Genomic DNA, 17,168 nt, shown 5'->3' with positions numbered 1-17,168 from the left:
ATATAAACCTGAATAAACAACACCATATCAACTGGCTAACACCAGGCCAACCAAAACCAGTGTAGACAAATTTATAAATTGAATGAATGATTTATATAATTGACAGAACAAATGATTTACTAAGGAAACATTTTATTTCATAGAGTTAGCGGTTCCATTTGAGGATGCAGATGAAGCAGGCACATGTAAGACCAGTGGAGATAGGTTTTAGAGGATCTGTAGCCAAATCAGCCACATCCGTGCTTGTGCAGTTCAGCATTAGGGGCCGGAAACTAAGGGCAGCTGTGAAGGAGTTATCAGAAAAGCTGACGGTCTAGTCAGTGGTTGTGGATAAGGAGAGCACAGATTACTTAAGGAAATGCACTGTAGCATGTAAAGTTCACATTGAACTGGTGGCACTGAGCATGCATTAACTGTGCCAGTGGGGCTAGGAACAGCCTTAGTCACCAGGGAGGCCATTGTGGATTTATGGTTGTAGATAGTAAAAGGGTAAGGTAGGACTGTAAAGCTGGCTTGGAGAGGGGTGGGTCTGGGATGCCAGACTTCACTGTTGAGCCTTCTGGAGGTGTTATGGTAAACACCAACAAGAGGAGGTGCCTGCCTGATGACCCCTGTGAAGAGTGATAGTGATACATTGGCTGGTTTGGGTACTCATGTGCTTGGAGTAACCATAGTTGTTAACGATAGTCTGTATAGGATATTTTATATCTTGTGTATGATTATAATTATTAAAGAGAAAATAGATTATAAAATTGTGATATTATTAAAAAGGAGAGAATGAATTAGTTAACATTCAGAAAGAAAAGTTGTTTAAATTACTTTTATATAAACCAATCGGAGTAAAAGTAGTGTAAGTTAATATATATCTTTTATATTGATAAGTGCTCCGTGAAGTACGCTCTGATGAAGTGGAACCATGTGTCTGACTGTGTGTGATGTAGTCGGGCGCTCAGAGCGGCTACACTGGGAGCTCGGCCGGGAGGAGGAAGTGTGTTGTTTGGGTCTGATTGATACTCGGTGTTTCATTTTAATCGAGTAGAAAAAAGGCCACTCCACTTTGCTGCTGGACACGGACATGCTCTGAAAGGTGAGCTTCTCTTCCCTAAGCTCCTCTCTGGAGCTCTGAAAACAGAACGAGAGAGAGAGCTCAGAGAGATCAGACAAACACAGGCTGCTGATTAGCTTAGCTGTGCTCTGCTAACTGAGCTCTGACTCTCTCTGTGCTCTTCTTCTTTAGTTTACTCTTAATCTTACTGCTGCCAGGGGTTCAATCTCAAACACTCTATGCTGCTTGGAGTAGGTCCCTCACACGGGGACAGACATGTTTATAATGGGATTAGTACAGACTTTCTGATCCATACAAAGCATTAGGTTTCAGTATAATTGGTCTTTCTGTAAGATTAGGGGAGGGAGAAGCGTCATTAGAGAAAAATACTTCTTTATTAAGCCTAAATGTGGTATTGCAGTGACATGCTTAAATACTTTTTAAATACCACCTCTGGTGAAAATTAAGTTGTACTCTTTGTTAATTTGCGTGTGGTGTTGTTTATACGCTAGGAAACGTATTATGAATGAAATAGACAGTCAGTGCCATGGCTGAGAATTTCTGATTTGAAAATGCAGTGTTTCAAATACAGTCTCAAAAACGCAGATTCAGACAGGCAGGGTTTTCTACATCATAACCCTAGGAGCAGTGGAGGATATAGAAGCAGAAACTAATTGAGTATTCATAGATCCACGTAAATCTAAGCCACTTCTAAAGCAATATATTTTTGTCTTGGAAATAATTAATAGTTTAATATAGGAAGTAGTTTTTCGGGGTTTAATTGAATATGCAAGAGAAAATTTAATATAGATTCTTCTAAGCAAAAATTGGGACAACCTTTTTATAAGTGGAAGTTTGGTGCATGGTTTCTGTTTATCTACAGAATTTAAGACACTGGAAGCTGACCAAATGAAAATGTAAAAAATGACATAATTTGTGCATGTCACAAATTGTTTTTTTTTAATGCCAAATTAAAAGAATGTACAGCGCGTAATATCACACTATAATGTGTTCTCTTTAGAGCTGTTCTTATTTTGCACTTAAAGTGCTGTGGCAGAGGGTTTATACCCCTGTAGCCATAACTTGACAAAGAACATGGTGACCTAGACTCATGTGGACTTGCAGCAGAGCATCCTCTTATTTCTTGTTATTCTTAGGCCATTATACAAGCTTGGGAATGTGTTCACAATGGATGCAGCTTAAAGTAGCTGAATTAGTTAATTATAAATACATATTTTTGTCACATTCAATTTTACTGTGTTTTTTTTCAGTAACAGAAGAAGGAAAACACAAACAGAAAAAAAGTAAAATGAAAGGTGCTTGATGGGGTTACAACGCCATTAAATTAGAATAGAATTTACAACATTTCCATTAAATATATATATAGCCCATGTCTTTTCTTTGTTTTTATAAGGCCTTGAATTTCTGCAGCTTTAATCGAAATCTTCCACTTCCTGACTTAAAATATGGGTCATTTTATTTTGTTTTTATTTTCATTTGATATATGTACCTACGACAGGGTTTTAGGGCCATGGCATTGAAAAAAAAATAAAGAAGGAAATCAGAATTCTGAGAAAAATCTGAGTAAAAGATGTCTGTATAATTCCGAGAATATGTAGAGAAACATTGTTTAGGGTTATTATTTATTATAATATGTAGACAGACTCACAGTCTGTGCGCCATCGAGTAAGTTGTGAAAGAAGCAGTCAGTGAAGTGAACAAAATTATTTATTAAACACATCCACACGACATGACACCTACACCCATCAGTGCAACCCTTGACTGCGATGCATACGGCTTTAGTTTATTGTACTAGTCCATGAGCCATAATGTGATGAAGCTTCGTGGGCATGCCGGGGTTCCACTCATTCTGGATCCATCATTTTAGATTCAGGGTTTAAATGCTTAATCGCAAGCTGGTCCTAATATGGAAGAGGAGTGTTTATTCCAGAAATCTATACCATAGTATGACTTAAGCAACACGCAGCATTCCACAATTACACTGTGTACCTGCCCCATTATATGTGCAGCGAATTATTCTGAGATTATCCTCAGAATTATTCTCTGAATCTTTTTTTTTTTTCTTTTTCCCTTTTTCTTTTTCTCCAATGCCGTGACCCTAAAACTCAGTTGTAGTAACTGTACAGTATCAATCCACTTTCTTTCAGTTTCAATTTATTTGGGCAGATCAGTTTGAGCCAGTTTCTTGTTACAGCTTTCTTACTAGCTATTAAAATAATTGTAGTAGGTTTCTGTTTTTTCAACACAAACTTTAAAATGTTGCTTAGGTACAGTACTCCTCCCCGAAATCTCATACTCTATGTTTCATTTAATGTGGAATGGACACTTTCCCAAATTTGATCCAGGTGTTTTGGCAGCTTTTTATACTTTGCCTATGCACTACATCTCTCCAAGTTTCTTTTGTTTAGCAAAAGATATTATTTAATACACCATGATGTCTTCTGCAAAGAGGATAACTATGTCTTTTGTCTCCTATTCTTATGCCCTTTAAGTTGGTGTCTTCTAAATTTGTTTGTGCCTGTAGCTCTATATAGATGGCAAAAAGCATGGGGCTAAGGCAACCACCCTGTTTATTTCTTCCCTCCAAAGTAAAAAATTTCAGTCATTGAATCCTCCTTAAATCGAAATCTCTGTACTCTTAAATATATTTAAAAAAATCCAGTCCACCTTATCAAAGGCTTTTTCTGCATCTAGGCTAATCAAGGCTTTTGCTATTTTCTGCATTTTTGTTCGATTTGTAATATGTGTTGTTGCTCTAATATTGTGCTGAGTATTTGAATCTTTAATATAAGAGCATATTTTTGGACATATAATGGTGGTTTCCCCTGACAGGGATTAAGACTAGTCCTGGACTATATCCTCCTTTCAGTGAAATATCTGTCAGGTGCAACAGCATAACCTATTGCTAGAGGCATTTTACTTATTTACCATAGTTAACATATAATAAAGACAACATTTCCATTTGGTTTATGCCACATTTGTTTATGCTATTAGACATGTGCACTGTTATAATATGTATAAGTCAGTGTTCACTATAGAGTAGACTGCTCAGCCCAGTGTTAATCCTTTTGGACCGTCATGCCAAACATAAATTAAGCTGTAGTTCAGAGACTCAAAATATAATTGGGAGTTCTGAAAGGAAACACCCTGCAGTGTTTTTAGCTTTAGTCTGCTGTTACATGCCAGCTCTGTGTTAGCTTAGTGGGAAGTGTGTTACTCATCTCTACTCAGACTGCTTAAGATGAATCTTAAACAGGCATTCCAGAAATATTTAAAAATGTTGTACATTGCTAATGATAAATATACAGTAACTGAAAAATGTCCATTCTCACAATTTTTGGTTCTACAGGCCAAAGGCATGCCAATCAGACTGTTTGAAAAGAGGATAAACTTTAGACCCACATCACTCAAATGCTGATGATCAGGTACGAACTTGCTGACATTTGACACTGAAATTTGTGTTTTATTGTAATTGTACAAGAGTGCAGTGATATTTTACCTCTACATTTAACACATCCATGGCAGTGAACACATACCCGTCGCAGGCAGCTAATGTCTGTGCCCGGGGAGCATATGGGGGTTAAGTAACTTGCTCAAGGACACTTCAGCCATGGATTGAGGGAGGAGACAGTGTTGTTCCTCCACTCACCCCCAGCCCTCAATTTTTTCTACTGATCGAGGGGTACCAGCGAACTTCTGGTTTCAAGTGCACTACCCTAACATTTAAGCCACAATTGACCCCAGTTTGCTTTCTTCCAATGATTTCAAATTGTATAGTATGTTGTACCTTCAAGTTATCCTTAAATGTATTCTGTTTCAGCCCAAGAATGGCATCTGGAATGCAGGAAAAACAGTACACTCCATCTTTGCTTAGTTTTTTCATCTATAATCCTAAATTTGGACCACGTGAAGGGGAGGTAAGTGTTTTATTTTTTTAATTAATTTTTTTTTCACTTTTCTTAAAAATGCTTTGTACATATTCAGAAAAAATGCAGAAAGTGTACATCTTTTCGATGTTTAGAGTAAACGTGTTTGTGCACAGGTATATGCATTTGATGAGGACAAGGAAAAAATGTATCAATATAAACTTTGTGTATTTAAATGTCCTGTAGGAAGAAAAAAAGATCTTATTTTACCATCCCAGTGAAGTGGAGAAGAATGAGAAGATTCGCAATGTTGGACTCTGTGAGGCCATTGTTCAATTTACCAGGTGAGTGCAGTGACACTAAGTTATAAGATAATTTCAGAAATGATTGCTTAAAGGGGGCATATTATGGAAATAATCACATTTTCAGTGTATTAACACCTTCATTTTGGTGCAAAACCCCTTCATCTGAGTGTTCCAGTCACATTGCTGGATCTGTGTTTATCTGAGAGAGCAAAGATGAGGAAGAAGATACAAAACAAGCACAAGAAACAAACAGAAAACGTTTACTGCATAAAAAAATACCCCAGCAAAAGAACAGAAAACTGAACTGTACTGTGGTTCAATCTGGTTGGTGTGGTACAGTGGTAACACCATTGGCTCCCATGTGAGAGACCTGGGTTTGATACCAGGCCTGGGCAATCAGTCTGTGCTAGACTAATAAGAGTCCTTGGGGCAAGACTCCTAACACTGCATTGGCCTACCTGTAATACCAGTAACCTTGTAAGCCAGAAAAAAACTGCCATAAAATGCCATAAATGCCCAAAGACACAGACACTTCGCATAGAAATGGCATCACACAAAGAAAATGTGTATATATAGGGTGGCACAGGTAGTGTTGATGTCACACAGCTCCGTGGATTTGAGCCCTGCTTTGAGTGACTGTCTGTGAAGAGTTTGGTGTGTTCTCCCTGTGTCTGTGTGGGTTTCCTCCGAAAGCTCCTGTTCCCTCCCACAGTCCAAAAACACACGTTGGTAGATGGATTGGCGACTCAAGTGTCCATTGTGTCCAGTGTGCGCCCAATGATTTTTTTTTTGCTTTATGATGTGATCTGAGTTACAAGTGAGCGAGCTTACTCCTCCCGCTACTAGTTAGCCCAGTGAGCGTTCAGTTGACATGGCTGTCTTGCCGTTCAAGCATCTCTGTCGTATCACTGGTTTTTTTTAAGCATTGTAGCATTAAGCATGTGGCAAGTAATTACGCGAAAGAACACAAAATGGAAAACTCCCCCAAACTCCATTTGGCAACAGCATCTTCTTTTGATCTTCAAGGTACATACACATAATATAACCACTTTATTTCTTTACATTCTGTTTTATTATGTATTATGTTAATATAAAAATATATATATACATATATATAATAATATATATAATACATTTTTCTTATTAAGAACATGTAACAAAAAAGTATTGGTCTGGTTTTCGGGGGCCTGGACCGAATTAATAGCATTCATTTTAATTGGGAAATTTAATTTGATATATGAGCAAATTGAGTTATGAGCTTGGTCACAGAACGAATTAAACTTCTAAGTCAAGGTATTAGTGTATATAATGCGTGTGTCAGACTCTTGCGTATTTGGTATCATCATCATTTCATATGTCAAGTCATTACATTAGATTATTACTTACATAGTACAGTAGAATAACCTTTTCATTATATTTTTCTTTTAATATTTCCAGGACCTTTTGTCCCACAAAACCAGCGAAGTCTCTTCACACTCAGAAAAACAGGCAGTTCTTCCATGAACCGGAGGAGAATTATTGGATGGTCATGGTACATGAGAATAACACTGTTAAATTTTACATTTTTCATATGAATTAACATAAATATTTATAGGTGCAAGAAGTTGATGTTAGTTTAGGTGATGTTAGTTGGTGATATTGATCAGTTTTACTGTGTTTGTCTTTTAAGGTTGTTCGAAATCCAATGATAGAAAAGCCCAGTAAAGATGGAAAGCCACCAACTGTAGAATACCAAGAAGAAGAAATTCTAGTTAGTATTTTTTAGTAAGATGTTTTTGTGAATCTATTGTTTGTGAACAAATTCTTGTTTATACTTGGATATATTGCAAGACAGAATGACAATGTTTTTCCTCATGTATTTAAGGATTCTGTATATGGTGCAGTATTACAGCAGTGCTACAGCATGTATAAGGTAATCTCTATTTCATTTAAAATGTTTATCATTTATTGATTTTTTTTTTTTTGAGCATGTTTATATTCGGTGATTTGTTTCTGTGCCTGTTTCCAGCTCTTCAATGGCACTTTCAGCAGGGCATTTGAAGCTGGTGGAGTGGAGCTCCTTACCCAAAAACTGGAGAAGTTCTTCTACAGGGTAAGATAAATAAACATAAGCTAAATAAATCTTTAACTGGGAAACTAAACTTCATCACATAAAACGCAGTTACTGGGAGTGCGTTTAATGTGGGTTGTCACACATCATGACACACACCATTGCTTTTTTTAAGATATATTCTCTGTTTATTTAAACTTTAACAAAAGAAAAATAACATCTTTAATGTAAGTTATTGTACAGCTGTTTATTAATATTATTATTTATTAAGTTATAATGCATCATGAATTCCAGTTCATACAGTGGTCATACAAAGTAAAATCAACCAGAGATTTCAAGCTGGGAAAATATGAATTTTTTTAATGAAGACATCAGTATAGTGCCAAGTTATTTGTTTGTGGTTTTGTGACCACTCCTCCTCAGGAATATGATTAACTGTCCTGCCAACCGTAGCTTTAATTTTCCTGCATCTTATTAGGTGCAAGGTCCACAATCTCATTTGTGCACAGCAGAGAGGTTTGTCTTATCAGTCGTCTGGTTCAGATTTCCCCACTAAAGGAAACATACTCACTCACCTGTTTAAATAATTTATGTCTGGTCAAGGGAAACCCTGCTCATCACCTCCTCCCAAACCTGAGCCCTGGCCTAGTGCTCTCACTGAAAGTGTAATGCCTTCCCAAGGTGAAATGTCAAAGACTGCTCTGCAAAGTCATACCGGTGCAGCTTCTCAGCATTCCCCGTTGTCAAGTTACATGATATCAGCCTCACTGATGCTTTTTCATTTTTGGGGCTAACAGCACCTGCAGGCATTTCTAATTGCTTGTAATGCAAATGCCAAAATCCAGCATGACCCTTTATTTTAGCAGAAACTTTATATTAGCAGTTGGAAAGTGTAGAAACAAAAAGCAATGTATATTTGTGGTAATCTGTTTTTTTTTTTTTTTGGTCACTTCTCTTTCTCCAGTACTTGCAGACACTACACCTCCAGTCATGTGACCTGCTAGATGTCTTTGGGGGAATCAGCTTTTTTCCCCTGGACAAGATGACCTATCTGAAGATCCAGTCTTTTGTGAACAAAGTAGAGGAGAGTTTGAGCTTGGTGAAATACACAGCATTCCTCTACAATGACCAGCTTATTTGGTAAGACTCGCTTAGCTTGTACTTCAGTTAAAGGGGGTGGGGAAACGCTGTTCTTTCTGATTTGTTTATGTTCAGAGGTTCCGTGTCTTTTATGGTGGAACCTTTTGTTTGAGGAAATAACGAGTGCTGTTGGTATGTGATTGAAATGTAGTTTGTCTGTACGTTTTTATTCACTATTTGAATTACCACAGAAACACATTAGTAACCCAATGGTTTAGCTTGAGTTTGTAGCACTTCCATCTTACGTTTACAGCATTTCCATCTTAGAGAAATAATATGTAGTAGTCTTTCTATGCTGGGTCCACTGCTGCTTTACTGGACTAAGCAACCTCTGAATCATGAGGTGGAGGACTCTTGCGAGAAGTGTGTAACGCTTTATTGCACAAGTCTTACGAGTGTTTATTTTGCTACAAGAAGAATCTAGCTAGGTATTCCCAGTACAGATAGCAGAGAGAGCAAGGACGACAGAGAGCAGAAGTACAAGTGTTAATACTGGACTGAATTTACACAGTAGAGTGAGCTGAAATGGACATATGAAAGTTGTAGTAGTAAGTAACTTTAAGCACTTTTCTGTGGGTTGCTGTGTCGTTGAAATAACCAGAGATACATTTTGTGTTGGTGGAGCCCACACTTTGCTGAGGACAGTGTTATAACCAAGTTTTTGAAAGTTACTGATGAACGAGGATGAGTGGTAGCTCCTGCTAACTTTAGCCTGATTAGCTCACTTTTTAGCGTTGGACATTGATTCTGGCAATAAGTCGTTTTTCTGCGGTTGCTGTGTGGTCGAAATAGAGTACCACCAAAGTTACACTTTATGGTTGTAATGAGAGAGATATGGGTTTTATGATCTAGTGAACATAATTTTATTCAATTACACACATTCTCCTAGCTCAACATCAGTGGAAGCCTCGAGAGCCGTTCACAGCCGATCTTAATATCCCTTGGTTCAGAAGCTGAGACGGAGAGATGTGTGTGTTTGTCTGTGAGATAGAGGTAGGGAGGAGAGTGTGTTAGTACGAGCCCAGAGAGCAGGTCGTATGTGATTTCACCACAATTCTGTAAATTTCTGTAACACAATTCTAGTATTTCTTTAAATAATCCGAAACAGCAAAAATAAGTCTAAATTACCCTCGAATGGACCAGGAAAAGAGCAATATCATCTCTGTTTGTGCTTTAAAATAACTCCAAATGCCATTTTCCTGCCATGAGCAGAGAGAGAGAAAGGCTAGTGTTATGGAACAAGACACATTGTTTTTTATTCAGTTACAGACACTGAGGCTTTGTAAACACATTAGATGTATTTTGATCATACAAACAGACTGAAGATTTAGTAAATGATGAGGAAACATCCTCAATTTGATAGTGTTTAAAATCGTGAACATCGCCTTTAAGGGCAGTATCAATGTACTAATTGTTTCAAATGTACTGCATATTTCCAGTATAGTATTAAATACGAGTAGCTTTATAAGAGGGAAAAAAACGAATAGGTTTTTACAGCTGAACTCTCATAACTGCATATATTAATTTTATAGTAGTTGCACATATTTCATGGTTGTTATTGGATAATAGATTTTAACATTAATAAAATAACAAAATGCTTGGATATGGAGGCCCAAACCTGCCAAAAAATAAATAAATAAATATAAAAAAAAAGTAGAGAATATAAATAAAAGCGGGGGTATAGTAAAGGTGGCTTTAATATATCCATAGCACAACTTGAACACGGGAACTGACTGAATGTGGGAGAGAGAGCTCTCTCCCCGTTGTTATTCTGCTCCCAGAAATTTAGCTGTGGGACACACATCTCTCTTTATGCAGTTCCTCTGCTACAGGGAAGGAGCTGTGGGAGACGCTGCTTTTCCTACGTGGAACATCAGTCCCAAAGACAGAGGAGCAGCGTCAGTTTGCCCGGCAGTGCTCACACATCAGAATGACGTTGCATTCATGATTAAAGCATTCAGTTATATTCAAACAGTAAACACGTCTATGAATGTATGACACGGGATTGAATGTGAGATTGGACCCGTGAAATGGCATGACATTCTCAGAATTGTGTTCTGGACTTGACTGCTGAGCCTGAATGTGAAAAACATGCCCCCTTCAGTAGCATATATTGAAGGGGAAATACATAAATAAGAAAAAATAATAAATTACTGAATAATTAAATCAAGCAAATGTTAAAAATATATTACAGAAAAAATATTTCAACATTAAATAAAAAATATATAGGCATTAATGAAAATAGTAAATAATACAGAAATAAATATATTGAGTAATAAATTAATATTAAGTAAATAGTTGTCGACAGATTTTGTGAGACAGATTCAGAGGACTATGATACAGATTAGTGTGGGGGGTTTGGTGAATGACAAGGTTCAGACAGTAACAGAAACAACTGTAGTTTCTCTAAATATGGAAACACAGTTGTGCAGATCAACAATAAAAGAGCCTTTGTGGTTTTGGTGTTTTTATTACCACCAGTATATGAAATGTAAAAAGGTAGAAGAGAAGAACAGAATACTAATAGGTCAAGGGCAGTGAGAGCAGTGTTTCTCATTGGTTCAATGTTACATTCTGAAGAACAGAGACAATCATTTGATATCGATTGTTTTTTTCAAAATTATGAAAAAAAAAATGGTAAAAGCATGTCTGAAGAACTGTTTTAACTGATGCAGTGAACTAAATGAAAGACCAAATAAAGAAAAAAAATATTGGTAAATGCCTAAATATTATGCATTCATAAATTATATGATCCAAAATGTAAAAATGAACAACATTTAGATTTTTCGTTAAAGGGACACAATGTGGGCGGCACGGTGGCGCAGCAGGTAGTGTCGCAGTCACACAGCTCCAGGGGCCTGGGGTTCGATTCCCGCTCCGGGTGACTGTCTGTGAGGAGTTGGTGTGTTCTCCCCGTGTCCGCGTGGGTTTCCTCCGGGTGCTCCGGTTTCCTCCCACAGTCCAAAAACACACATTACAGGTGGATTGGCGACTCGAAAGTGTCCGTAGGTATGAGTGAATGTGTGTGTGTCTGTGTTGCCCTGTGAAGGACTGGCGTCCCCTCCAGGGTGTATTCCTGCCTTGCGCCCAATGATTCCAGGTAGGCTCTGGACCCCCCGCGACCCTAAATTGGATAAGCGGTACAGATAATGGATGGATGGATGGATGGGACACAATGTGTGATTTTCAAAAAAATCTGTTTTATTGTATTATTATTTCATGTCAGGCTTTAAAGGGTTTATTCCACTTTAATTAATTAATTTTTAATTTTGGCAGGTTTGGTCCTCCATAATTGGTGTAAAATGCATTAAGTTTTTGTAATTTCCAGATTATGTTTAGTCACCGACTAAGATTAGACCATACACAGTAGTTCTTTACTGTCTGCTAGCTGATACAGAAATAATTCTAGGTGACTTTGCACTATCCAATATTTATCTTAATCAGTTTAATAATTGGTAGTAGCGCTGATTTATAGACAGTTTTCTTTTGCAGGAGTGGGCTTGAACAGGAAGATATGCGCATTCTTTACAAATACTTGACAACATCTTTGTTCCCAAGACACACAGAACCTGAGGTATGGATATTTTCAAAATCGGTTTGTTATAATTTTAAACATTTTTATTTTTATTTTCTTTTAATTTATAAAATTTATTTGTGCCTTATTGCCCAACTTTAGTGTGATATGAATCAAGGAACAATAGATGATATTCATACCATAAAATTACACATTCTAAGTCATTGTGCTGCTTCACTGACTAGCAATAGGGAGAATAGTACCTCTGTTGTTGCTACTCAGGGCTCAGCACTGCAAAAACTACACTATGTAACATTTGGAGGTGGGTAATTAATGGGAAGGGAAACACCTCTCCCTTTCCATTAATTTCATTACAGGGCTGTAAAAGTGAATTAAACTAGACGGAGCCCCAGGAGCAAAAAAACTAAACCTTATCTAGTGTTTCTTTAAACAGTCTAAGCTTAAATAACCATAGTGTGTGTGTTGTGCCAGCTTGCAGGCAGAGACTCTCCTCTGAGGCCAGAAGTAGCAGGGAATCTGTTGCATTATGGGAGGTAAGTGAAGCACTTCGTGTGACACAGCACTGAACTTTTGTCCGCTTGTGTTGGATTAATCAGGTAGCTGAAGAGTAATTTAAGTGCTTTGGTGGCAGTGAGACCCACAAACAACATTTAATTGCATTTAGTTCTGTAGCTAATCAGTCTGATTAAAGGGAACTTTGCTTCTATAGTTTTGCTTTGGAGCTACAAGGTTAAAAAGTAGTGGAAATTTTACCCCACCAGTAAGCATCATGTAAAGTGTATAAGGTGAAAGTGTGATGATTAATGCATGCAGTTTGCTCAGTGCTAATTTGTGGGATAGAGCTTCCATTACTTGCTTGTTACTTTTACTTCATAGTTCCAGTGGAAATGAAAGAAACATCAAACCCCAAATATCTTGGTCAGGTGGCCTACATTTGGGGTAAGAGGAAATTGTATTACAAGTCTGTGAATGCTTAGTTGTTTATTGTGTGCAACAGAAACACACGATATGCACAAGCATTAAATGAATCAACTGTAGAGGTATCAGGTTTGACCTGGAGGAAAGAAAATCTTACCTGCTAGATTCAGAAATGACCCCTGAGATTGGCTATGATTATGATTATGGTTAATGTAGCATGAGCGTTAGCCACATGTGCACACATTTCCTCTACAAAACATTATGGTCTTGAGGTGATTACAGGTCAGTAATGTTAAGCTGTGTCTCTGAAGTATTGAAGTATTTTTTTTTTTAAACATTTTTTTAATAAATTTTTAGTAAAAAAAACATTGGTGATTCATTATTATATATAAATGTTTTTTTTATTATTTAACATATTAAACTTTCCCCTTCCTTATGCAAATTCCTTATGTAACTAAATGTGTCACAGACATTCACATAAGCTAAACACACCTTAACTATATAGCAAATTTCTTAGATTTAAGATTGGAAAGGTTGGAAGACTTAAAGGTGTAATAGAATGGACAAAATAGATCTTTTTCCTGCTCTTTCTCCCTCGCACATTTGCACAGATTTGTTTAAGAATAATTGTCTGTTAATTAGGAGGAAGCTAAATCTGTTTGTGCTTTACCATTTTTGGCATTTTTATTTTCTTTACTAATTTTTAGATGTAGTCATTTAGATACACATTTGAATGTGTAAGTAAATGTCTTTGTGCTCATTTGTTATCAAACTAGATTTTTAACTGGACCGACCAACTTAAAAGATCCCGAAGCAAAATTCAGATTTCCAAGAATATTTGTTAACACAGCAGACAGTTATGAGGAACTGCATTTGATTGTTTACAAGGTGAGACCATCTGATAAACCCAATAAATGTAATTTATTTGGATGTACAAAAAATATATTAAACCTATACACCTATTAGATGTGAATTTCCAACTATTTTCCAAATTCTGCTAGTTTATGCAAATTTTAAGATTATTCCATCATCTCTCTCCCAGGCAATGAGTGCAGCCGTGTGCTTCATGATAAATGGTGAGAGTCCTTTTAAAATGCCTGTGTGCTCTTTGTGTATGTTTGGAGTATACTATAAGAGAGGATATTTTAACACATATTTATATGATGAGATCCATCTAGCTTAGCATTTCATTCTGTTCAAAGCTTCTGTGGAGTTGACTCGGGAGTTCTGTGAAAATATGGATGCCCTGGTTGGTCCTCAGCTGACCCTGCTAGCCTCGGACATCTGTGAACAGTACAACATCAACAGGAGAATATCAGGGTGAGCCTGCATAATGCATATTGATATAAAAATCCATGTGGTTTAGTGCTTGATCACATTAATGTTAAATCCATCTGAGAGTAATCAGAATAATTAACTCTCATTAATTAAATACGACGTGTGTGGTGTGTCAAATGTCTGCTCTGTCTTTAAATACAAGGCCAGAGTGCCACAGGGAGGGCTGTGGGAGCTCACTAACTGATGTCACACACTCCGAAATGGTGGTGGGGGAAAAACACAAGCCCAGTAGCCCAGTCGTAAGTTTAGTGCTGAGTTTGGGTTAAAAGAGAGAAGAATGAAGCTGAAAGTTAAGCTCTGTTGGGCAGTATAACAAAAGCCCCAAGCATAACTTTTAAAGCAGTGGTTCTTAAACTTCTTCTCGTGACACTCTCCCCACCCCACCAACCCCATTTAAAAAGTTGATCAAGTCTTATTTATCATAACATTTCAGTTTTTATGTTATTTCAGTAGGACTTTCTCAATTTTTTTAGTAAATGTTTCAGAGAGAATTCATTTTAAACACAACTAAACAACAAATAAAGCTTTTATTGTGTTGAAGTGGTAAACACACACACGTTTGCTAGTATTTATTTATTTAGGCTAACGTGGCTATGCATTGGGCAACCTGTTACTTTGGGATGGATAGAACATTCTTTCCATTTCGTTGTATTTATGTCATTATATCAACGTGTGAAATGTTCTTTTGTATTCTTTGTATTCTCTGTTTGTGTTACTAGACCAGAAAAGGAGCCTCAGTTTAAGTTCATCTATTTCAACCACATGAACCTGGCTGAAAAGAGCACCATTCACATGCGCAAGACTGCAAGTGTGTCACTTACCTCTGTCCACCCAGACCTCATGAAAATACTAGGAGACATAAACTGTGATTTTGCACGGTAGGCATTCATGTAGACCTGTTTCAGCTGTTCAAGTGGTTACAGACCATGCTTTCTGTGAATATGTGAACACCTTAAAAAACCTAGCTAAACTCAGGTTAGCAGCCAAGGTAGTCTCAGTACAGTGTGTATTTGTGGTCTATTTGATTCTTGCATTTTGAAAGAAAATCAGCCCAAGACACATTTACTAAATCAGACATTATTTATTTTAAACAAATGTATGAATACTGTTGACTGTTACCTTAAGCCAGCTCTGCTATGGTTTTAGCCTGTTTTTTTATTGTTTGATCAAAATATTTGCAGAAAAAAATTCTGGATCCAGCCTAAATTTAGCTCATTTGAGATGCATTATGAAAGGGAGACATAATGGCAGATTAAATTCCCAAACAAGTTCTATTTGCCCATTTGGACGATGGGCTGGATTTGTGACAATTTTGGTCGGGTGCCTTGCTTTGTGAGCAGATCATGAACTAAATAGTTAAAGCAAAACACTAAGTACTTTTTCTTCTGGGCTCTCCCTACAGGTGCAGAGTGTAATGCACTTTTAAAGCACTGTCATAAATCTAGGGGTGTGGGGGAAGGAGAGCGTTTGTTTTCCAACCTCCCACCAAAGTTACATAGTACTGTTTCTTTGTTTCTTTTGCAAGGGTGCTTAGCTAAGGTAAAAATGTTATCTAGTGTTCCTTAAAAGTTGAAAACTTTAAATGGCAAGATTCCTTAATTTTGTTAATATAAGCCTGGCAACTTATGGATCTGGCTTGTAACTCACTCTTTTGGTAACATTTAGGGGATGTATTTAGAGCCTTGTGTCAATTTCAGTTTTCTTGTCCCCTCATGTCTGGCAGGGTTGATGAAGATGAGGAGATCATTGTAAAAGCAATGACAGACTACTGGGTTGTGGGCAAGAAGTCGGATCAGAGGGAACTGTATGTCATTTTGAACCAAAAGAATGCCAACTTGATTGAAGTGAATGGTAGGTTATTTTGTATTGACTGAAACAAGGATGTTTTGGTTTATTGGACTTTTTTTTATTTCTTTTTTAAATTATGGAATATACATCTAATAACGTTTTCTCATTTTTCCTTTACAGAGGAGGTAAAGAGACTATGTGCAACACAGTTCAATAACATTTTCTTCCTGGACTGAGGACAATAACAGTTTAAAAGAGGGATAATGCTACACTAAAACTGTCAGCTGTTCATGTTTTAATGACAGCATCAGTGTAATGCAATAATTGCATTGTAAAAATTAATTTTCATATTATGCAATTTTTTAAGATTTTTATTTAATCTACACAAACAAATGTGACTGCATTCTTGTAATTAATTGTAAATTTGAAATTTTATGGATGTTTGTATGTACATAATATATATATATATATATATATATATATATATATATATATATATATATATATATATATATATAAAATAATGAAACCTTTATCAGTCAACTGTTGTATTCCATCTTGTCATTGCTATTCACTCTGTTTTGCTTCCTTTAAAGTCACAAAATTAAACTGACACACATTAACTGATTCTGGCTATATTTAGGCGTCATCTTTTTTTTTTTTCTCAGCATTAGAAGATATTGGCATTATACTCTTATATGTCAAAATGTTTGTAAACATCAGATCATCTATATATTGTTTTCTGACATTATGGGTATCAGTAGGGGGTTTGTCTTCCTTTGCTACAGTAACAGCTTCTAATATTCTTGTAAAGATTTGCATTAGATACTGGAAAATTGCTGGGAGGGTTTCATTACATTTAGCACCATGAGCATTACTAAGATAAGGTACTGATGTTGGATGATTCATTCTGTATTAAAAACACAATTATGGACTTTCTTAAAGACACTGTCCAAAGAAAACATTTATCTCAAATATAATAAGTCTTTAAGATAAGGAAAAAAACCTTCTTATGATGGAAATGAATGTAAAAATGCTTACTTAAGGTAGTTTAGGAGAATTTCTATTGGTCCACTCATGAAAATTTCACACAGTATGAAGGACAGTTGCTGTGTTCAAATGTAACAAGGTAAAAACAGACAAAATGGAGATGTGTTTTTCT

At 36.6% G+C, this 17,168-nt stretch overlaps 1 protein-coding gene across 2 annotated transcripts; it reads left to right on the top strand.

Annotated features, from left to right (window-relative positions):
* Positions 1-914: 914 nt before the first annotated feature.
* ccz1 (CCZ1 homolog, vacuolar protein trafficking and biogenesis associated) lies at positions 915-16,452 on the top strand. Of its 2 annotated transcripts, XM_066665437.1 has the most exons (18): positions 915-1,087; positions 4,416-4,491; positions 4,887-4,983; positions 5,179-5,276; positions 6,675-6,768; positions 6,907-6,987; positions 7,102-7,149; positions 7,246-7,329; positions 8,252-8,427; positions 11,920-12,001; positions 12,434-12,495; positions 12,839-12,901; positions 13,657-13,768; positions 13,923-13,956; positions 14,083-14,200; positions 14,938-15,096; positions 15,942-16,069; positions 16,187-16,452. In XM_066665437.1, exons 2-18 carry the CDS (start codon positions 4,478-4,480, stop codon positions 16,240-16,242), a joined length of 1,506 nt encoding a protein of 501 aa, XP_066521534.1. In that variant the 5' UTR covers positions 915-1,087; positions 4,416-4,477; the 3' UTR covers positions 16,243-16,452. The 2 variants fall into 2 exon arrangements, with proteins under 2 accessions (XP_066521534.1, XP_066521535.1); XM_066665438.1 differs by lacking the exon at positions 12,839-12,901.
* The last annotated feature ends 716 nt before the right edge of the window (positions 16,453-17,168 follow it).

The sequence above is a fragment of the Hoplias malabaricus genome, chromosome 3 (genome assembly GCF_029633855.1).
Source record: "Hoplias malabaricus isolate fHopMal1 chromosome 3, fHopMal1.hap1, whole genome shotgun sequence".
NCBI classification, from domain to species: Eukaryota; Metazoa; Chordata; class Actinopteri; order Characiformes; family Erythrinidae; genus Hoplias; species Hoplias malabaricus.
The sequence above is the reverse complement of the archived record's forward strand: the minus strand, read 5'-3'. Positions and strand labels throughout refer to the sequence as shown.